The sequence below is a fragment of the Piliocolobus tephrosceles genome, chromosome 10 (assembly GCF_002776525.5).
Source record: "Piliocolobus tephrosceles isolate RC106 chromosome 10, ASM277652v3, whole genome shotgun sequence".
Classification (NCBI taxonomy): Eukaryota; Metazoa; Chordata; class Mammalia; order Primates; family Cercopithecidae; genus Piliocolobus; species Piliocolobus tephrosceles.
In genome coordinates, this window is record NC_045443.1 from 25012273 (window position 1) to 25036736 (window position 24464).

The following is a 24464-nucleotide window of genomic DNA, read 5'->3' on the forward strand; positions in this document are numbered from 1 at the left end:
TCCAGACTTGAGTAAATCACACATTTTTAACTCACTCTAAGCAGTCTGGGAGTGCTAGATTATGCCCCTGTCCCAAGTAGCTGTGCTCTGAACTTAGGAACGTTTACCACCTCCACTGGGTGGAGAGGAATGATCATGAGTCTCGATCAACACTGTCCCTGTTGCATACAGACATAGCTAGAGAACAAGCCCAGTGATTATTCCACAGATATAAGAAGCATCTACATCTCGGCTGTGGGCTGTTTGCTTAGAGAAAGGCCATCCTACAAGTTGTCACCACAGCTTCTTCACACAGAACTTTTGTGAGCTATTAGCCCCTCTCTGTCTTTGGGTTTATTTATTTATTTATTTATGAGACACAGTCCTGTTGTGTCGCCCAGGCTGGAGTGCAGTGGCACGATCTCAGCCTCCCTGTTTCATGCCATTCTCCTGCCTCAGCCTCCCAAGTAGCTGGGACTACAGGCACCCGCCACCATCCCTGGCTAATTTTTTTGTATTTTTAGTAGAGATGGGGTTCACCGTGTTAGCCAGATGGTCTCGATCTCCTGACCTCGTGATCCACCCACCTTGGCCTCCCATAGTGCTGGGATTACAGGCGTGAGCCACTGTGCCCGGCCTCATTCATTTATTTTTAATAAAATTGCATCAGTTTACATTTTACACATGAACTATTGTAAGGTATTTATATTCTCACTAATCCTTTTAACCAATAAGATTGGTACTATTATAATCTTTTTTTTTTTTTTTTTTTTTTTTTTGTCAATTTAAGAAACTTACTCAAGATCTCAGGATCAGCCAATGGCCCTTAACCATCCTGTTAATTATTAGGCTACTTGCATGGTAAGAAAGCTGTTTTGTGACATCCTACAATGGCTTGGAAGAAGCCAGAGATTAAAGTATGCATCACCTTTGCTCATCATTATCACAAATAAGTTTTTCATGAGAAGTGTTTACTAGATTATGTGACTATCTTTTTTATATTTTTAGTTTCTATGGGTACATAGTAGGTGTATATATTTATGGGGTGCATGAGATGTTTTGACACAAGCATGAAATGTGAAGTAAGCACATCATGGAGAATGAGGTATGCATCCCCTCATGTGTTTATCCTTTGAGTTACAAACAATCTAATTATTCTCGAAGTTATTTCAAAATGTACAATTAGGTTATTATTGACTACAGTAACCCTGCTGTGATATCAAATATGAGGTCTTATTCATTCTTTCCATTTTTTTGTACTCATTAACCATCCCCACTTCCTCTGTCCTTCCCACCACCACTACCCTTCCCAGCTTCTGGTAACAATTCTTCCACTCTACCTCCGTGAGTTCAATTGTTCTTTTAGATCCCACAAATAAGTGAGAACATGCAAAGTTTGTCTTTCTGTGCTGGGCTTATTTCACTTAACATAATGATCTCCATTTCCATTCAAGTTGTTGCAAATGACAGGATTTCATTCTTTTTTTTTCTGACTGTATAGTACTCCGTTGTGTACATGCACCACATTTTCTTCATCCATTAATCTACTGATGGACACTCAGGTTGCTTCCAAATCATAGCTGTTGTAAACAGTGCTGTAACAAAAATAGAATTGCAGATATCTTTTTGATGTACCGAGTTCCTTTCTTTTGGATACATACCTAGCAGTGGGATTGCTGGATCATATCATAGCTCAATGTTTAGTTTTTTGAGGACCCTCCAAACTGGTCTCCATAGTGGTTGTATGAATTTACATTCCCACCAACAGTGTAAGAGTGTTCCCTTTTCTCTGCATCCTCACCAGCATTTGTTATTACCTGTATTTTGGACATAAGTCATTTTAACTGGAGTGAAATGATATCTCATTGCAGATTTGATTGCACATATCTAATGAACAATGATGTTGAGCACCTTTTGGTCATGTAACTGTCTTTAAAACAAATGCAGCTTAATCTCTTTTTAATGTAATCAGTTCAGCTTCAAAAACTGGTATGCTGCATTTGGGATACAAAAAATCAACATGAATCTTCCAACTCAATTTATTTGTTTCAGCTCATGAACTTTTCAGAATCCCTAGTGGCTTACTGACAAAGACCTTTGGAGAGAGTGATCGTGGGTTTTGATCAACACTGTCCTTGTTGCATACAGACATAGCTAGAGAACAAGCCCAGTGATTATTCTACAGACATAAGCAGCATCTACATCTCAGCTGTGGGCTGTTTGGTTACAGAAATGCGATCCTGCAAGTTGATCACCACTATACATAAAGTCAGACTATAATAGCATATTTCACTTAAAAATAAATTATCACATGTACATATGACATGTGTGTGGAATCAGATTCATGATTTGAAAAATATGCTCAAATCACACTGAATCAGCTTAGCAGAAAAATAATTATAAAATTTGAAATATCTCCCTTTTTCTTTTTGTTTTGTGCTAAATCAATGTAGAAAACACACTTTCTATCCTGAAGGAGACTGCTGTCTTATCTGATAAATTATATAAGCTCCAGTAAATGTATGTCATCACCCTCAGGAATGACAGGTCTCTCTTTCTCACGCTTGTGGGAGTTGAGCGTTGACACTGTAAGAACACTTGACTAATAACCTTTGCCTAGACCTTCCAAACTCTGCACATAACTTCTTGAGAGATCTGAATGAAGGCCAATATTTTCACAGGTTGACAGGATCTAGAGAAGAGGGTCACTGAGCACTCTGACATTTTTAAGTTCAGTTAACAGTAACTCTTTGCAAAACTTTAGGTTTTGCTGCACTTCAAATCATTCGGGCAAATTATATAAAATGAATACAAAATGTGTGACCCTTGGGTAATTCTGCACTTGGCTTTATTCTCCCTTGGTGCTTTTGAGGACAATTTCTGCAAGGCCTGGTTTGGCTAAAAGGCACACATCATTGAAAATCTCTAGGCCTTTTACTTTTTAAAGTTTCTTTTATTCTAAAGCTAATTAACCACATATAGATATACGGTGTTTATCAGTGAGGTAGATCCATTATGACAACGAATGGGAAGAAGTAATCTATTCCCCCCATTCTGTGCAAATCTCAAACAGCAAAGCTAAGTTTGACTACAGATAAATCCATAACCAGGGGAAAGGAGAATTTTTAAATGCCCATTTTTTTTTCTTGTCCAAATGTTTGAAAAAGAAACATATTTAACCTCTATCCAGTGGTTAGAGGTTTCTGGTCTTTCTGGTGTGCTCAATTCTCTCTGTGTCATTTTGGTGTAAAAATACAATCCTACATTTACTTCCCTTGACCAGAAACCTCGGGACATCATAAAAATGTTAATTAAGCATGATTACTTCATGCATTCAACAGTGCTGATTTCATGAAACCACACAAACAGGATTCTTTTGTTTTATTGATAACAGAAACTGCGCATAATTACAGATTTGATGAGGAACCTGCAAATAATAAAGAATGGTCTATTGCCAGCAAAATACAATTATTCCATGCCCTCTCAACATACAAATATAGAGTTCTTCACACCAGATGGCTCCGGTGTCACAAAGCCATTTCGAATGTTTAATTGTGCTTCGACAAAACCTTCAGAGAATGAGGTAGTTCCCTTTACCTATGATATTTTCCACATTTCCATTATTACACTTTTAGTGAGCTAAAATCCTTTTAACATAGCCTGTAAATGATCTTTCATAAAAGCCAAGCCTCATTTACAAAGTGTTTATTTCCTTCTACTCAATTTTTCTTAAAAAGAATTTCAAGAATCACTACACAGCTAAGATATTTGAGACCTGCAATGGCTGGGGTTTATCATTACAATAGCAATTGCAATCAGATTCAGATACAAGAGAACAGGTTTTAAGTTTCATAATTCAGTTGATATTCTGTTTCTAACTATAAGCTCAAATTTAAAAACTACTTCCTCAGACTACTTATTTTTCCTCAGCCACAAGTAAGTGCAAATTCTTAAAAACAGTGGGTTGAGCCCCAGCTCCATGTATTAGGTAGTGAGGTATATTGTGGGATTATTCATTGTTGTTGTCACCCCAGGAAACATTTGCAGAATTTAGAAACGCATCCAGATTTGTGAGCTCAGTTTTAAGACCTGACTCAAAATCTGCACCCTTTAAAAACTTACCGGTGAAGGACAATTTGAGGCAGATATTTACATTCCTTTCTTAACCCTGAGAATGACTTTAATGATCATACGAAACTAGTTTGAGGAAAATGCAATGTGTTATTGCACATTTTAGTTAAAAACTAATATTCAACCAATTTCCGATTCAGTAAACCTTCCACCTATTAGGGTAGGGAGATAGTGGTAAATGGTATCTCCAAGAGAAAAAAAGTTACAATCTACTTCTCTTCTAAACTTATTCTTTTGTTTGGCCTCAAGAAGCTTCACGGATCTTAGAATAAAATGGTTGAAAAAATGATACAATAGATATTACTGACTATGCAATTATAAAATAAAGTCTAGTCCAAACTGATAATAATCTAAAGTGGTTTCTAGGTAACACAACCCTCAGATTATAACCTCAATGGTGTGACCTAATTCTAATATCTGATGAAGTGTTCGCTATATTTAGTCACTATCTAGCAGCATAATTTGTTTTTAGCAACTACATTGAAAGCTGAAGATCTCAATGCTTGACAGAATAAGGAAAAGCTCCTTGGGTAACACAGAAATATGTTTTGTTCCCCCCCACCATCATTCCTTTCTTCTCTACCTCCACTTATTCTTCCTCTGATATCACGTTTCATTAAAATTTTCTCCATAATCCAATAGGGAGCAACAGGAAACCTAGCCATTGTGATGGTCGATATGTAGAGAAAAGCCAGTGAAACTATACTTTGGTTCATTCCTACACCACAGCCTGCATCAATTCTCACCATCCCAACAGTAGATTACATAAACTGAACATCATGCAACTCAAGTTATAGGGCTTATTGATTTGGTCTATTGTAGAATGAAAAATACACTCTCAGACAGAATAAGATGACTTAAAACTTCAACACTTGTATCCAGCAGATTTGAAAGGGCACTTCAAATTCTTTTCTTCTTTTTCTCCCCTATCACCCTCCACTTCAATTTTTTAGACTGATTTCATGCCTTTATCATTTACTAAAGCAAATATGTTTATATATGTCTGACCTCAGGGAATTATTTATCCACAAACACTGCTATAACTACTATACTCTGTTGATATGTTTCATTATCAACCTTCCCAAATTAAACATCCGAGAAGTCTTTTATATATGTATGCTTAAGAGAAAAAATAAATCACTTTCTTCCACCTTTGAATCTTTAAAAGGGGTTTTGGTAATGATAAAAATTTATCTCTTTCTATATATTGAAGACCTCATACTGTGCAAAATAATGGTTATATGAAAGTTACTTTCTGAATAGCTGGATCCATCACCTTCAAGCTAACACTTTAAACAGCATGGTTCATAATAGATATTTTTTAGAAAAACTCACTCTAGGATAATTTTCTTTGTTTATGTCCATATAATCTGGCTTTGCATTTAAGAAAATCAGCAAGGATGCAGTAATCCGTGGTGTTAATTTATTAGATGCACCATGACGACTCAACATTGTTTGAAAAGAACGCAGTCAACACATGTACTTGGTTGGTAGTAAACAGTAAAGAGGGAGGAGGTAATTCACACCAGATGAGCGTGGTGTGAACACTAACCTAAACACCAACCTTATTACGTAGTTTTGCACTAGAAGAAAGGAAGGAATTAAAGAAGGATAACGTTGCTTTAGAAATGAGATAAACTATTCATTGATTTCCTGATAAGAGATGTACTCTGGCCTTCCTTGCTTATGATCTAACTATTCAGCTATCTAACTATTGCTTTTATAGCTACAATCAGTTCAAGTAGTAGAATACAAACTCCATGAGGGTAATGTCTATATGCCATTGATTTCCTAAAACTAACTTCCTAATCTCTATTGTTGGTTATATCAACATTTATCAAATTAACTATTAACAGAGTCTTCATCATCTTTGCCAAGTAATAGGTAATGCTCATTGAAAAGCTGGTACCCTTTGCCTCCTTTTGGGGGGAAATATCTGGAAAACAGCTGAACAAACTCTACATGTGGCAAAACAAAGTGACAGTTGTTATCAAATGTCCACTAAAATTACTTGCTAGCATTACTACTTATAACTCAAGTTTTTACATATCCACATAAGAAGAAATCCACATTACAAGGAAACGTCCTTTGATCATTTTAGAATCAAGACATGAAATAAGAGGTTTCTCTAACCCTTAAGTCTTCTGCCTCATTTGGTACCTCTGATGAATACTTATTGCTCTAAACATTTTAGAAACTCTCACTCTTTGAAAGTGAACAAATACTGTTTTCTGCTGAAAATTCATCTTTCCCAATCATAAGGGGAAACCAAATATGCAACTTGAAAAAAAAAAAAAAAGGAAACAGAATATAGTGACTGAGCACTGAGTGGGACTGGAAAAAATAAATGAGCTTATTTTGGCAGCTGCTTGCATAGCACAATTCCCCAAAAGCAGAACTGAAACTGCAGCTTTAATAAAAAGCTCCAACAATTCTTTTGACTAAGATATACTCATTAATTGCCTTCAGGTGTTCAAGACTGCTTGGATTTGAGGCAAGGAAGATCACTTGCTTAGGCACAATTTTATGAAGCAACAAAACTAATATGGTGAAGAATTTTAACCTAAGGTGTATAATGTAGGTTTCCCAGGTCTTCAAGAGAGCTCACATTGCATGTCACCATCTAGCTGATGTTCCGTTCTGCTTTCTTGCTGCTGCCTGCCTCTGCCTCTTTTTTTCTTTTTTTTTCTTACAGCAATCTTTTGAGAAAAGAATAGAGGATGTTTACCAGGTAGAAAAAAAAAACCTGATTCCCTAACAAGACTTCTCAGTCACTTGTTTCTCTTTCTCTTTTCCTTTTCCTTTGTGCTTTTGAAAACAAAGGCTAAAGCAGGTGTTATAAAAGTATTCATTCCTGTACTAGAGAGCAGGGGATACATCTGTGAAGCCAACTCTTCTGTTGGTGTATCATGAGTTGAATCCTTAATAAATGACCGCCACAAAGAAAATTTCTAACAGCAAATCTTTTTAGGAACTGCTCAGGTTTTGCCTTTGTCTTGATACTTCATTTTAAAAGCTTGGTTTCTACCGATGTATTTTCAAAAAAGCTGACAAATTCGGTCTGAAATGTAAACACTGAAAAAAGTGAAAGGAAGAGAACATTGCAATATAAGTTAATCATTATCATTTTAAGTGCCACCAGTTCTGTTTATATTAATGCACATGTAAATTGCTGAATCTCATTTGATCAACCCAATTAAACATTAAATAATTGCAGCCAATTATGCAAATATCAGCAACAATATTAATTTGTTGATCTTTTTGAACAGATTAGCTTCACATGTTCCCAATGCTAGACTATCTTATGCCTTAAATGACCAATTAGTGTGACAATAACTAAGTCTTGAAGAATGGATAATTGCCTAGCTATAATGTGGCACTCTTGCTGTATTACTCCACTGCAATTAAACAAATAGTGCACAAGGAAAAAAGATGTGCAGATGTTCCTGTTAAATCTATTTAACAAGAAAGCGTCAAGGTCAATTTCCTGTCTTATTCCTTAAATTACAATGGTGGATCACGTTCTCTGTATCAGGAGACCGACACCTCCAGGTTTTAAAAACATCTATCCTTAGTTTTCACTGGGTCTGATGAAAAGGGCTTAAAAATGCTCTTAAGGTTTTATGAAAGAAATGATACACACATAATTTCTCTAACTTTCACAATGGGGATGTCTCGCCACAATAAAAGTGGAGATGCAAAGTATAAAATGTATTCATGGCAAATAAATAATTCTCATTTCTCATAGAAATTTAGTTACTGTGTACCACTAGACAGTTTAAATTACCTGCAACTTTTTCCTAGACTACTATATTAAGAATGAGGTCAAAGGAGTTAGCCAAAGCGAAAGCACACCCTTAGAATGCTGCTTGGGGTAGACAGTGTGCAGGAGACAGTCAAGAGCACCTCAGGTCTGAAAAGAACAGCCTCTCCCAAGATTTCAGATCACCAAGGAAAAGCCCCCAAAAGATATTTTTACCATTCCTTTTCATCTTATATTTCTCGATTTTCATTTTATTATTCCTGTGTATAAAAGACCCTATGGCTAAAAGTTTTGGAAAAGAATCAAAGCTCATTTGCTATGCGTTGCTAACTGCCTCAAGGAAATTTTTCCAATGCATCAAACTTTTAGAATCCTTTTTTTTTCCTTCTCTGAAAAGAGAATAAAATATGCTCAGCAAGAAGAAAGTTATGAGGACTGAGGGAAACCAAAATACAATGTCTGAGAGTTGACCTTCCAAGGAAAAATGCTTTCTGTCAAGATTTGACTTTCCCTAGATAAACCAGAAAGGATACAATTTTAACTCACAGCTCCTAAACACGGAAAATATCACCCTTAATAGCTCTCCCTGTATCCTAACCACTTGCTCATCAAATCTCCATTCAAAGAAAAGAGCACCTGCAACAACAGTATAAAAATCAGAGTATGCCTCTTTGTTTTCTACCAAAAAAAAAAAAAAAAAAAATTATTTCTATAATTAACACTTAACATAGAACATTTGTCATTTCCATTTGGTTGGTATGATATCATGACCTCTCTCTAGAGCAGTGGTCCCCAACCTTTTTGGCACCAGGGACCAGTTTTGTGGGAGACAATTTTTCCACAGACTGCAGGGTGGACGGTGGTTTCAGGATGAAACTGTTCCACCTCAGATCATCAGGCATTAGATTCTCATAGGGAGCACATAGCCTAGATCCCTTGCATGCACAGTTCACAGTAGGGTTTGCGCTCCTATGAGAATCTAATGCTGCCACTGACCTGACAAGAGGTGGAGCTCAGGTGGTAACGTGAGTGATGGGAAGTAGCTGTAAATACAGAGGAAGCTTCTCGTTGTCCCACCACTCACCTCCTCCTGCTGTGTGGCCTGTGGCCTGGGGGTTGGGGTCCCCTGCTCTAGGGATATATCTTCAATTCCAAGACAATTCCAACACAGTCAATATGAAATTATTTTCTAAACTGATTATGCTTCAGAGTATCTCTAATGACTTAGTAGCTCACGGAATATAAGGTAAATCTATATAGTGTCAGAATCAATCACAAATTCTAATAAAGAGGTTTCATAATATAGAAACAAAGAAGGTACACTTCTATAGAAGCAAAATGTTCATTAATTCATTATAAAACCATTTACTGAGTACCTACTATGTGTCAGCCACTGGGAATACAAAGATCTATAAGGCACAAGACCCTCAGTCTTGTAGTCGCCTGACAGACAGCAAGCTACAATAATACAATGTGGAAAGGACAATGGTGGGAAATGCACTCAGGTCTTCCTAATGCATGAGTATGCTTAGGCTGTGACATCAGGAAGAAGAGAGATATTTACCTTAAGATGGACTTGGAGGGCCTGCAAAAAACTGATAGGAGGAAATCCAGTTTTAAAAGTCTTGATTGAAAAAAAAGAAAACACTTTCTGTGGATAAAGACAGGCTGCAGGAAATGTAACCTATGAAATGTTCTCAACTTGGCTTTCAAACACACACAAAAAAATTGCATTTGGTTGAGGAGCAGAATGTAACTTACATTAAAGAATAAACTACTATTTTAGTATCTGAGTGAAGTACAAAGGGAGGCACTAAATCATTGAGGAAAATCCCATGTTATATGGCTTACATTAATATTTTTCTAGGTAAGGTAAGCTACTACTACCAAGTTACGAAACACCATTTGATGATTGCAATTCATATTCTCTGGCATGAAGAAACAATTACTCTTGTAACACACTGATACTACAAACTACATTATCCACAAGTACTAACAGGTAGCCAAAGAAATCTATCACAATTCAAATACAACAGTCTGTCCCAGTAGCATATAGTTGGTATCCTCTATTTTCCACTCAGGATAGCACAGTTGTCCAGTCGCTCTCTTCTCTTCCATACTGCAAGAAAAGCAAGAAAACATGTTTCAGTACAAAAGCTAACAGGGCAGAAATAGCTTACAAACAAATTTAATACCACCAAGGTTACACAAAAGGTTTGCTTCTGCTTTGAACAACATTTTCACATTAAAAACTGGATTAGAGAGAAAGAGAGGAAAAGAGAGACACCATATAACAAATAAGATAAAAGCATACATAGGGAGTTTTTAAACAACCAAATACCTGAAAAGAATTACAAATTTTACAATTATTGCTGAAATCAAATTCATAGCTGGTATCGGTCCTTTATCTATTTAGGTACATGCCTTTTCATTATCATTTCTCATTGAGTTAGCTTGTTTAATGACTGTTTTGCTGCGAAAAAGTGATTTGCTGCGAAAAAGTGATTCTCAAAGTGTATTCCCAGACCACTAGCATCAGTATCACCTGACAACAAGTTAAAAATGCAAATTCCCAGACCTCATCTCAGACTGAATCAGAAACTCCGGGGATGGGATCCAGCAACCTGCGATTCAGCAAGCATCAAATGATTCTGATGTGCACTAGAGAGTGTTTCATGTTCATAAACAAAAATATGAAGTTGATAAGTCCCATGGATTTTAACAGAGACTCTGTTCTCTAAATCGAAGATGTTCATGCTATGTTGGCATTTTTCTTACTCCTTCAAAAGTTATGAAACTGTATTATAGTCAGAATTAGATTCTTTGCATCAGCAAATACTTTGGTTTAAAAGCAAGCCTGAATTTTAATATTTAAAATGAAATCAAATGAAACAGATATTCCATACATCACAAATAGAAAGCTAGTTCTATATTCATTCATTCAATCAGTCAGTCATTCAACAAAAATGCCTGTGTTTATAATAAGTTCTCACTCCATGAGCAATTATCGTAGGCCAATGTCATCACGCCAGGAGTTTTATAGGCTTATTACCTCATTTAATACTCATAGTAACGTACACAGAAGGTACCATTATCAATCCATTTTATGGATGACAAAACTGAGTATTAGGGAGATTGAATAACTTGCTCAAGTTTGCAGTTAACAAATGCAGGAGCCCAGACCCTAAGCAAGGTCTCTCTCGCAGCAAATTCCATGTTCTTGACCACCACCAAGACTGCTCTCCACCTGTTCACCGAGCCTTGTGTATTGAGACTGACTTGGAACAGATCTTTCCAACCCAGTGTAGCAGGCCACTAAATCTGTCACTACGGGTTTGCCTAAATCACTCAGACTACGTTTATTTTCACAAGAAATGGCTCCTCTAGTCCTAATTTAACTTTAGTTTAAATTAATATAAAACATCAGAATTTCTCAACTAGAAACAACGTTAATGACCTTCTAAAAGGTAGAAGATGACTCAAATAAGTGGGGCTCTGGATTTTACTTATTTACCTCAGAACAATCCTACTTTTATCCATTTTGTATACTGGGATTCCAGGAATGATCTCTTTTGAAGAAAGTTCTGCTGCATAAAAATCAAGTGTAAAGAGCAATGAATTTTAATCCAAGCTTCTCATCTTACATATAAGGACACTAAGGCTCTAGGTCACCCTTAATTTTGACAAGCCCAGTTCTCTGCCTCTGTCTGATGTTCTTTCTCCTGTATCACACTGTACACGTGCTGCGTTTCTCTTTAAGACCTCAGAGAGCAGAATGTATGCAAGTGGTAAAAATACTGACAGCCAAGAATAGGTCTACCTACCACCTGGTAGTTTACATGAAAAGGGGAATAAAGGAAGTCAAATGACTGTAAGTTTTTGGCATAATCCACACCAGAAAGCATTGCCGACAGACTGTAACTGCCCACCATAGACTCTGTTGCTTCATAATGAATGCTGGATGAAACATCTTCAAATTCTACCTGATTTATGTACAATGTCAACATGACTTAAAGTAAGGTCAAAATATATGTTTTCTTTTCCTTATTTGGATTCCCATTAATATATTAAACACTTTTGCCATTAATAACAATTGAGTGTCAGTGTATTGGCATTTTAGCAGATCTACAGAACTGTGATTCACGACCACTGTCACTTCATCTTGAATTTCATCAGTTAAAGTAAATTTGCTTTCAATTACTTGTTTTAGTTTTATAAATGATCAAAAATCAATTTTGATTATAATGACAGTCATAGGCCACATATCACTCTAAGAACCTGCAAAATATGCACTAAACTTTACTCCTCTCATTCTGTAATTTATGCTTTTATGTAAAATCATAGCATTCTGAGAAGTACCCAAGAAATGCGATATTACAGGTAATTCATAATGTTTAGAACTAGGCATTTAGTAATCAAATTTTCCATTTGGCTGATGGATAATGCAATTTAATTTTTCAAGGGAAAATAATTCTAAGTAGAGATGGCAGATTTAAGCAGAAATATAAATTATATTATATTATACACTGTGTAAGTGTACACAGAGGGAGGGAAAAGAGAAAACATGTCTTCATGGACTAGGATGTCATTATACTCTTGTCATTGTCATTATGAAACAACAGCACAGGCTCACACCTTCAATGTTTGGTAGGGCGGCTGTAAGTCACACTTACTTAGTTTTGTTCAATGGAATCAAAGATGGTGTCAAAGCAACGTGGCAAGTCAGGTCGAGCCTGTGGGATGGTATTTTGAGCCCATAGGGAAGACTCAATGAAATGTGCAGAATTTTAATCTTTTGCAAATTCCAGCTAGAACACTAAACTAAAACACGACTAATGACAAGTTCATTACCTCACATTCGAGTTACATACGGCAGATAATTTCATACGGCCTTTGCTAAATGCCTTTTACATTCAACTGAAAATTCCTGGCAGAACAAAAGCACAACCTGCATGTCATGCAGTCACTCTATGCAGCGCCAACAAAAATATAGTCAGTGCTGCCTACCAGGTAGCAATCTGCATTCTTGCTCTAAACCCTAATGAAAGGCTGTGCAAAGCTTTGTAACCCGGTAACACGTGGAGGAGGATGTGCTGAAAACAGAAGAGGCTGGGAAGCCGGTCCAGGCACTGAGTCACACCAGGGCAGTCTGGAAACAAAGTCTGTATGCACATGAAGGACAGCTTAGGACATCAGTAGGGAAAGGGGTGGAGCCTTTAACTTCTTATGTAACTAAGTCATGGAGCTGCTCCACTGAAAACAAGAAAAATACAATAACCACTAATAGTCATTTGTGCTTAGAAAACTGTAGCCACCAGTGAGAACATAGATTTTTAAAATTCTATCTGGTGACCTGCAATCAATACAGATCCTGCTCCTATCTCATTCAAGCTGCCCCTTTCCTATGCTTCAGATGTCCATCTCTGGATCTTCGCAGTCACTGCTTCCTACTTTATGGAGCTTCCAGAGCAGCGATGCTGGTTATTCACATGTGCTCCCCGTGATACTTAAAACCCAGGCTCTAGCTTTAATTTGATTATTTGTTGACAGCAGTGTCAACACGTATTTCATTTTGGAAAAAAATCGAAATCAAGATCTCTTAAGAAATAATTTGACATTATTCAAGACCTTCCTCCCATCTCTTCTCGGAATGTGTTAATATACAAGAGCAATATATGTTTTGCTCTTCAGTATTTGTTTGGTGTTTCACTTGCCCATTCACTCCTTCAAGAAACATTACTGCACATGCATTATACCCTAGGCTCTGTGCTGAACACTGGAGGTATAAAAAGAGAATGAACAATTCAAACAGCCCGAGAGCAGAGACAAGTGCGTGACTAATTATAATGGAATTTAAAGGCCTTAGGGGAGCATCCCTGGCACTGGGAAACTGGAGAAAGCAGCAGCATTCAAGTGAGTGAATGTGTATTTGGACTGAGCGAAGGGAATATTCTTCAAGAGAAATTGAAAAGCTTCCTGAAGGAGATGAGTCATAAAGGATAGCCAAGGCCTTATCCAGGTGAGCAATTTCTAGAAGGTGCAGCAAAACCTGGAGGCATCAGAGAGCAGAACACAAGTGCAGAACAGAGGACCCCAAGTGGCGGAGGCAAAGGTGAGTATGATGGTGAGTAACTGGAATAGTAAGGAATTTAACAGTAGAGAAAAGAAACATGTCGACGACATGGCCAATGCTCTCCAAGTTAAGTTTGGTTAAATATAAACACAGACGTGTTTTTCTTTGTTGCTTTAAAAGAAGAAAAAGGAAAAACGAAACTTTCATTGAAAAATTCTTCTCTTAGGAGGTATTTATAGAGCAATCTGAGACCCAGGGAGTTATATGGACAATTAGCTAAATGGGATGAATACTTAACCCCAGAGATTATTACTCATATGCAGAAGTACAGAAGTTGAAAAGTCAAATCTGTGGTTATGAGGGAAATTTTTCCCCTGGGCCATACTGGCAAGAATCTTGAAGGTTTTTTTGGTGGCTGTTGTTGGCCTCTTCTTCAATTTATCAGAGCACTTTGTAGAAAACATCCATGCTCCCATGTAATGGTAAAAGTAATGAAATGTAAAACATGATGCAATTCTATGCTGTTTCCTTAATAATTACTGAAATTTATTTTTCTTGGAGAAACAGACAATCTAGTAGCTTGGCTGACAGCCTCAATTTGCATATGGCTTGCACTCAATATATACATTAAAGAGTTAATCAAGAACATTTACTTTAGTCACTAACATTCTGATATGGTTTGAATTTGTGTCCCCACCCAAATCTCATTTGGAATTGTAATCCCCCATGTTGGAGGAAGGGCCTGGTGTCAGGTAATTGGATCATGGGAGCAAACCTCCCCTTGTTGTTCTCATGATATTGAGTGAGTTCTAAGGAGATCTGCTTGTTTTAAAAAGTGAGTGGCACCTCCCACCCCCACTCTCCTCCTCCTGTTCCCACCATGTGATACGTACTGGCTTCGCCTTTGCCTTCTGCCATGACTGTAAGTTTCCTGAGGCTTTCCCAGCCATGTCTCCTGTACGGCCTGCAGAACTAAGAGTCAATAAAACCTCTTTTCTTTACAAACTACCCAGTCTCAGGTAGTTCGTTATAGCAGTGTGAGAACAGACTAATACACATCTTTTTAGCTTCTATAATCTTACTTTTAAAAATGTTCTTTCTGAGAACTTCGGTGATGGTTTCCCATCTTACCCCAAAATTGTGTGTTTGGGCTTCTCTTTCAGTCACTTTCAGGTTTGAATGCATATATTTTGTCACCATTTCAATTTTGATGAGTTGCATTTCTGCTTTTGCCTCCTAGAGTTTCCTTCCTCAGTGAAAGCTTCATGATTATGTCTTCCAAATACCTCCACTTAGATCTTTATTCCAATTGTAACTCAATAGAGTTCAATTTTTCTCAGCCCAGAGACTATGTTTTCCTTTTCTATTAATCCTTTAAGCCAAATCAAATAAGTTTACATTTCCTTCCTTCCTTCCTTCCTCCCTCCCTCCCTCAAGACAGGGTCTCTTTCTACAATGAAGGCTGGAGTGGAGTGCTATGGCACAATCATAGCTCACTGCAGCCTAATATTCCTGGCCTCAAGTGTTCCTCCTGCCCCAGCCTCCCAAGTAGCTGGAACTACAGGTGTGTGCCACCATACTTGCTAATTTTTTTGGTTGTTTTGTGGAGACTGGGTCTTACTATGTTGCCTAGGCTGGTCTTGAGGTACTAGCCTCAAGTAATGTTCCTGCATCAGCCTCCCCAAGTTTTGGGATTACAGGAATGAGCCATCACGCCCACCTAAATTTTCTTATTTCATACAATCTCCAAGAGGTAACCCTGAAATCTTATTTGGTGTATTACCTACTACAGAATGTACAATTTGTTCAAGAAAATACTGTACAATTTGATCAGGAAAACTTTCCAAAAAGGTCTTTCTTTCTTATCACCATGGGCACACTTCTCTTAAAAATTTCTAAACTCCTAATTTTAAAAATTTTAATTAAGATAAAATACACATATATAATTTACCATCTGTACAATTTTTAAGTGTTCAGTTTAATGGTGGTAATAAATACATTTATATATTCTTGTTTTTTTTTTTTTTTTCCTTTATCTTCTCCTTCCCACTCCCCTTCTTGGCCTCTGATAACCTCTAATCTACTCTGTCTTCATGGGATCCACTTATTTAGCATCTGCATGAGAACCTGTAATATTTGTCTTTCGGTCCCTGGTTTATTTCACTTAACAAAATGACCTCCAGTTCCATATATGTTGCTGCAAATGACAGGATTTCATTCTTTTTCATGGCTGAATAGTACTCCATTGTGTATATATATATATGCCACATTCTCTTTATCCATTCATCTGTTGATAGACATTTAGGTTAATTCCTTATCTTGGCTATTGTGAATACTATAGCAATAGACACCAGAGTGCAGATATCTCTTTGATATGCTGATTTTTTTTTCTTTTGGATATATACAAAGTAGTAGAATTGCTGGATCACATGGAAGTTCTAGTTCTACTTTTAGTTTTTGAGGACCCTCCATACTGTTCTCCATAGTGGCTGTACTATTTACATTTCAACCAACAATATATGATGGTTCGCTTTCTCCACATCCTCTCAGCATCTGTTATTGCCTGTTTTTTTCAATACAAGCCATTTTAACTGGGGCAAGTGGGTTTTACATTGTGGTTTTGCTTTGCATTTCTCTGATGATTAGTGATGCTGCACAGTTTTTCATGTACCTCCTGGCCATTTGTATGTCTTCTTTTGAGAAACGTCCATTCAGATCTTTTATCCATTTTAAATCAAATTTTTTTTTTCTATTGAGTTGTCTGTTCAGGTCTCATGTCCATTTTAAAACCACATCACTAGATTTTTCCTATACAGTTGTTTGAGGTCCTTATAGATTCTGGTTATTAATCCCTTGTCAGATAGATAGTTTGCAAATATTTTCACCCATTCTTTGGGGAGTCTATTCCCTTTGTGGATTGTTTTCTTTGCTGTGCAGAGGCTTTTCAGCTTGATATAATCCCAATTGCCTATATTTGCTTTGATAGACTATGCTTTTCCAGGTCTTACATAAGAAATCTTTGCTGGTCAGGGACAGTGGCTCATTCTAGTAATCTCAGCACTTTGGGAGGCTGAGACGGGAGGATCCCTTGAGTTCAGGAGTTCGAGATCAGTCTGGGCAAGATGGTGAGACTCCATCTCTACAAAAAATTTAAAAATTAGTGGAACGTGGTGGCATGCACCTGTGGTTCTAGCATGGGAAGCCAAGGTGGGAGAATTGCTTGAGCCTGGGAAGTCAATGCCACAGTGAGCCAGGTTCATGCCACTACACTCCAGCCTGAGTGACAGAATGGTCTTTGCTCAGATCAATGTCCTGAAGCATTTCCTCAACGTTTTCTTCAAGTAATTTCACAGTTTCAGGTCTAAGATTCAAGTCATTAATATACTTTCATTTCTGTGTATGGCAAGAGAAGGGAATCTAGTTTCATTTTTCTGCATATAATTATCCAATTTTCCCAGCACCATTTATTGAAAAGACTGTCTTCCCCATTATAGTTCTTGGCAGCTTTGTCAAAGATGAGTTGGTTGTAAACATGTGGACTTAGGTATCTGGGTTCTCTATTCTGTCCCATTGGTCTACTATGTCTGTTTTTATGTCAGGACTATGCTGCTTTGGTTATTATAGTTTTATAATAAATTTTGAAGTAAGGTAGTGTGATGATTCTAACTTTGTTCTTTTTGCCCAAATTGCTTTGGCTATTTGGGGTCTTTTGTAGTTCCATATACATTTTAGGATTGTTTTTTCTATTTCTGTGAAGAAAGTCATCAGTATTTTAATAGGGATCTGTAAATTGCTTTGGGTAGTATTGTCATTTTAACAAAATTAATTCTTCCAATCCATGAACATGGAATATCTTTCCACTTTTGTGAGTTTTCTTCAATTTTTTAAATCACAGTTTTATAGTTTTCCTTGTATAGATCTCTCATGTCTTTGGTTAGATTGATTCCTAGGTATTTCATACTTTTTGTAGCTATTATAAATGGGATTGCTTTCTTGATTTCTTTTTCAGATCGTTCACTGTTAGCCTACATAAATTCTACTGATTTTTGCATGTTGATTTTATATCCTGCAACTTTATTGAATTCACTTATCAGTTCTCCAAGTTTTTTGGGGGAGTCTTTAGGTTTTTCTAGGTGTAGGATAATGTCATCTGCTAAGAAGGCTAATTTAACTTCTTCTTTTCTAATTTGGATGCCCTTTATTTATTTTTCCTGCCTATTTGCCCTGGCCTCTAAACTCCTATTTTGGAAAAAGGCCTTCATGTAATCTAGCCAATTATGTATTTTTTGTTCTATTTATGTTGTTTATTTGAGCAAAACTGTAATAATTGATTATTTTCAGATTTACTCAGGCAACCTTAAAAAAATTAAAATGCCTAAGCCATCCAAGCAGAAATTTTTATTGGCTACTCTTCAAATTACTTTTAATTGTTGCTGTGTACAAAAGTAGAAAACAACTCTGACTAAATTTTATTTCTTCCAATATTAAGATATTCCTTTACTTAGCTGACAGAAAATCCTCACAGAAAACCTTTTCTGGAGAGCAGAAGTATGGCAGTTCATTGATTAGAAAACCACAATCAAGGCCAGGTGCGGTGGCTCATGTCTATAATCTCAGCACATTGGGAGGCCAAGGTGGGCAAATCACTTGAGGCTAGGAGTTTGAGACCAGCCTGGCCAACATAGCAAAACCTCGACTCTACTAAAAATACAAAATTTAGCCAGGCATGGTGGTGCACACCTGTAATCCCAGCTACATGGAAGGCTGAGGCATGAGAATCACTTGAACCTAGGAGGGAGGGGCTGCAGTGAGCTGAGATTGTGTAAGATTCTGTCTCAAAAAAAAAACAAACAGAAACAAAAACACACAATCATTCTTTCTTTTTAATACTGTAAATTTGGCGGAAAACTTGCTGAGTAAGTCTCTTTTAAAACTACCTTTTAAGCGCTCTTTTAAATTTTTATTTTTATTTTATTTCCATTTTTTTAGGGGAAGTTTCTCACTATGTTGCCTAGGCTAGTATTGAACCCCTGGCCTCAAGTGATCCTCCTACCTCGGCCTCCCAAAGTGTTGGGATTATAGGTGTGAGCCACTGTGCCCAGCCAGAAATGCCATTTTTATCACTACCCAAGGACCTCTGTTACTCTCTGGAGGTCTGTTGCATTCTCAACCACCTTTAAGTTTCGCTTAGTTTCATGACTCAATGCCATCTGACATCACTCAAATGACCAAACTTTATTTTACTTTTCAATGTAAGTCTCAGGCCCTCTTAGATATTTTTACTAATTGACAAGGATAGTAGCTGGGTTCAACAGAATCCTCTAAACTGGTGAAATGCTTGCAAATTACAGAATAATCTCTTTTCCAAGTAGCCCAGTGTTATCTGGTATTTAGCATGCCTGCTTAACAGCCTGATGAGACATTACTGTAGGTTGTTGCTCAGACAAAAGATAGGCAAAACAAAGTTAGCAGTATGAAAAAATAGACATGAATACCCTTTGATCCCAGAGATTTATCCTCAGGAAATAATCGAAGATGTACTGTTCATAACAGTGAAAAATAAACATTGCCAACAGTGTAAATGTTCAATAATAATTTTTTAAAAACATTATGGTATATCTATATAATGGAATTCAATTAAACTTTATAAATTGTGTTGGAGAAAACTACTTATTGATATAAAAAAGCAAAGCATTTATTAAGTGAAAAAACATGTAACAAAATTATGTACTATATGATCCCATTTTGTTAGGAAAAAATAACTATCTAAAAGTATACTGGCTGGGCATGGTGGTTCATGGCTGTAATCCCAGCACTTTGGCCGAGGCAGGTGAATCACCTGAGGTCAAGAGTTCAAGACCAGCCTGGCCAATAAGGCAAAACCTCATCTCTATTAAAAATACAAAAATTTGCTGGGAATGGTGGCATTGAGACCTGTAATCCCAGCTACTCAGGAGGCTGAGGCAGAAAAATTGCTTGAACCCAGGAGATGGAGGTGGCAGTGAGCTGAGATCACGCCACTGCACTCCAGCCTGGATGACACAGCGAGACTTTGTCTCAAAAATAAATAAATAAATAAAGTATATAAATGCTTACAAAATATTGAAGGTTAAGACATCAAAAACTGGCAGGGCACAGTGGCTTACGCCTGTAATCCCAACACTCTAGGAGGCCAAGGCAGGTGGATTACCTTAGGTCAGGAGTTCAAGACCCGCCTGGCCAACGTGATGAAATCCCTTCTCTACTAAAAACACAAAAATTAGCTGGGCGGGGTGGTGCACACCTATAATCCCAGCTACTCGGGAGGCTGAGGCAGGAGAATTGCTTGAACCAGGGAGGCAGAGGTTGCAGTGAGCCAAGATCATGCCACTAGTAATCCAGCCTGGGCAACAAGAGTGAGACTCCATCTCAAAAATAAAAATACATCAAAAATTAACAGTGATTATATCTCAGTGTTGGAATCACATGCACTGTAATTTTCTTCCTGAAATTTCTTCTACTTTCAAATTTTTTCTTCCTTTTCTTTTTTTTTAACAAAAGTTATGTTATACTTCTTAATGAGATTTTTAAATGTTACCAAAATTTACATCTATTTTTTAATGTTGAGTAATGTGGAGTCCTGAACAATATTTTCTTTCTTTTTTTAAAACATACATCTTCTTTCCCACTTCTGCTTTGCTCATACCCACATATTGTGTTGGGAATATCTTCCTTAAATTTAACTTATTGATCTCGAATTGTAATATTTACTCCTCTTCATTGAAATACAATTTAGTTGTAAGCTCTGACAGAAATAACGTGACATGAAAAGAAAAGAGAAGAGAGGAAAAGAAAGAAAATAAAACAAAAGAAAAAAGAAAAGAAAAGAAATCTTTACCTGGATATCAGTTAATTTGCTCAAGATGCGGCTTGCCAGCTTGGGACCATTCTCCATAGTCGGAATGTGTATTGTCTACAAAAGAAAGGGAAACGAGATAATTTGAGGGTATTCATGTATATGGTGATAACAGATAAGACACTTAAGCAATTCTGCTAAATGCTGTACCTAAAATAGTGGCTAAACTTAAAGAACCCTACCTCTTCTAAGATTCTGAGAATCTGTGAGGATGAATGATTGTCTTCTAGATATTAACTCTCTGGCAGGAAAGAGAACTCAAAGATAATTTGCCACAATTTAATGCAAGTAATTCTGGGAGCATAAATTAAAGCGAGTCTATGACTTCATAAAAGGGGCTTCTATACCCATCTCTGGCCCAAGCTAAACTTCCAGGGGCCACTACCTCCACAATATTTGATAGCATGATTAAATGCGTGGCTGAGAGATTTCATGCTTCTAATTTGTATCTGAGTCATGCCTACTCATGCCTTGCCGGCTTGCAGGTTTTGATAGTTTGATTTTAGGAGATAGTCTGTGCTCTCAAACACTTTTCATGTTATACCCTTTAGTATAACAGGATAATTAGATATACTTTTTGGCTGTAAATGCTTCCTAAGCCAGGACCATTAAAATTATGCTAAACTTTATAAACTTATTTCTAGAAGTGAAATAATAATTAAACTTAAAAAAAAACTCTGGCCTAATGACAACTTCAGTGGATTGATCACATTACCTTGATGCTACCATAGCAAGATATTAAACAGTAGCATTATTATCAATGTAAGTATTGACATAAAACAGAAAAATTCTTCTCTCACGAAACAGTCAATCTGTAGATGCAATTATGTCAAGAACAATCCCTTAAAAGCAAGTTCTAAAACCTCAACAAATGAAGCAGCCACCACTAAAGTCAGAGGAGTTGAGCAAAACTCCAATTAGTTGAGGGAAAATAACTGTAAAGTAAAATTTGAAAACCAGTAGAATTTGCATTTACGGTTGACACTTGAACAACATGGGTTTGAACTACACAAGTTCACTTACACATGGACTTTCTTCTGCCTCTGCCACTCCTAAAACAGCAAGACCAATTCCTCCTCCTCCTCCTCCTCCTCCTCAGCCTACTCAACATGATAGACAATGAGGATGAAGACCTTTATGATGATCCACTTCCATGTAATGAATAGCACATATATTTTCCCTTCCCCATGATTTTCTTAACTTACTTTATTGTAAGAATACATATATAATATATATAACATACAAAATATGTGCCAATCAACTGTTTTTGTTATTGATAAGGCTTCTGGTCAACAGTAGGCTACTAGTAGTTAAGTTTTTGGGGAGTCAAAAGTTATATGTGGGCAGGGCATGGTGACGGTGACTCACGCCTGTAATGCCAGTACTTTGGGAGGCCAAGGCAGGTGGATCACTTGAAATCAAGAGTTTGAGACCAGCCTGTGCAACATCTTGAAACCCCGTCTCTACAAAAAATACTAAAATTAGCCAGGTGTGGTGGTGCACACCTGTGGTCCCAACTACTTGGGAGGCTGAGGTGGGAGGATTGCTTGAGCTTGGGAGGCGGAGGTTGCAGTGAGCCGAGATTGTGCCCTTGCACTCCAGCATGGGTGACAGAGAAAGACCCTGTCTCAAAAAAAACAAAAAGTTATATGTGGATTTTTCAACTGTATGGGGGTTGACACCCCTAACCTCTCTGTTGTTCAAGGATCCACTGTAATACGAATAACTTAAGCCGGTTCACATTATAAGAATAATACTTACAAGCTTTTAAGTTACAAAGTTAGATGCCAATGTTAATCATAAGTATTGGAGCTTTGTTATAAAGTGGAAAGCAACACAATTTGACAAGAAAACAGAAGTATGGCTCATATAAAATCAGACTAATTTACTAAGAGGAGAATATTTCTTCCTACCAAATCCTCAAATTCCTTTTGTAAGATTTTAGTAAATGCACCAGGTTTGCCAATAAATAATTCTTGTAAAGTGGCCTACTTATTATTAACAATAACAGCATTAATAATAAAAAATCAAGGAACTGACCATTCAAATGCACTTTCCATAAGTATTTACCATTTCTAATCCAGTAGTTTGGAAGTACTTTTGTTAACCAGAAACTGAAATGTAACTATTTATAGAGCCTTCCTTAGTGCACTAGTAGGAAGAAAAAGAGAAGAGTAGAAGACTATCGGCATAGCTCCAATCCCGACATTTAGGTAAGACAGATCTTACACGTGTCCAAGGATAAAACTAACTTCCCACTATGTTTGGGCTTACATGAAATCACTGGAAACATAGCAGATATATGCTAATATAGTTTCATCTGGATAAACTGTCCCAGTTATTTTTTTTTGTAATGCCAAGTTAAACAACAACAAAAAACCTAGCAGAGTGCAGTGGTGCACTCCTGTAACCTCAGCAACTCAGGAGACTGAAGCAGAAGGATTGCTTGAGCCCATGAGTTTGAGGCTGCAGTGAGCTATGATCACACCAGTGAATAGCCACTGCACTCCAGCCTGGGCAACATAGCAAGACTCCCTCTCTTTACAACAAAGAAAAACAACAACGACGACAAAACTTTTGCACCTTGGGTCTGGGTCCAAATGCAATTTTATTCATATACTTAAATTAAGTGTAATTTAATGTGACTGGAAATGATAGGAAGTGAGGAAATCCTTGTCGTACCTCGCCTTTGTACAGTATATCAGAAACCGGGCAAACAACACAGGCTGTACCAGAGCCAAACATCTCCCTCACTCTGTTCCCCTCCAGGGCGGTTGTCAAGTCATCCATGGTGAGGTATCTCTCTGACACCTTAAATTCACCCTGCACGGAACATAAAAAATAACAAGTATATTTTAAAGGAAAAGGCATGCAAAACAATTGCCAATACTTATGGTTCTGCTTAACATTCTGATTGCACTTAGACAAGGTCAAAACCATCCTTCAAGGGAAAGCTGGAAGGGGCACACCATCTTATCAGTGAACACATTGAGGTGATAAGGAACCTACTTCAAGGTCACAGATTTATATACGAGATTATCAGAATATAAAATACAAGATTATCACAAGACACATGGTATACTTTAACATATGCCTCCTTTTTTGCCTTCTTATTTTTTAACTTGTATAAAGTCTTACAAAATTGATGCATCCCAAGAGCTGCTTGATGCATGCTCCATGCTAACAGTGTCTTAGGCCGGGTGCGGTGGCTCACGCCTGTAATCTCTGCAGTTTGGGAGGCTGAGGCAAGCGGATTACTTGAGGTCAGGAGTTTGAGATCAGCCTGGCCAACCTGGTGAAACCCTGTATCTCCTAAAAATACAAAAATTAGCCAGGCGTGGTGGCAGGTGCCTGTAATCCCAGCTACTCAGGAGGCTAAGGCAGGAGAATCACTTGAACCCAGGAGGCAGAGGTTGCAGTGAACCAAGATCATGCCACTGCTCTCTAGCCTGGGTAACAGAGCGAGACTCTGTCTCAAAAACATAAAACAAACAAAACAAAACAAAACAAAATCAGTGTCTTAAACCCTACTTTACCATAAAGGAGAACAATGTATTATGTAATATTAATAATTATAGCTACCATTTATCAAGCACCCGGTATTATGCCAAGTTCTATAATTT

At 37.2% G+C, this 24464-nt stretch overlaps 1 protein-coding gene across 3 annotated transcripts in view; it reads right to left on the reverse strand.

The window, feature by feature from the left end:
• Positions 1–3343: 3343 nt before the first annotated feature.
• Positions 3344–24464, reverse strand: part of BCAT1 (branched chain amino acid transaminase 1) — a 137069-nt gene continuing 115948 nt past the window's right edge. For all 3 annotated transcript variants that reach the window (XM_023209067.1, XM_023209065.2, XM_023209068.2), the window contains exons 9-11: positions 23524–23664; positions 20824–20898; positions 3344–9992 (exon numbers count right to left, since the gene is read on the reverse strand). In XM_023209067.1, the coding sequence (XP_023064835.1) occupies positions 9951–9992; positions 20824–20898; positions 23524–23664 (258 nt within the window). In that variant the 3' untranslated portion in view covers positions 3344–9950. The remainder of the gene's footprint in view (positions 9993–20823; positions 20899–23523; positions 23665–24464) is intronic.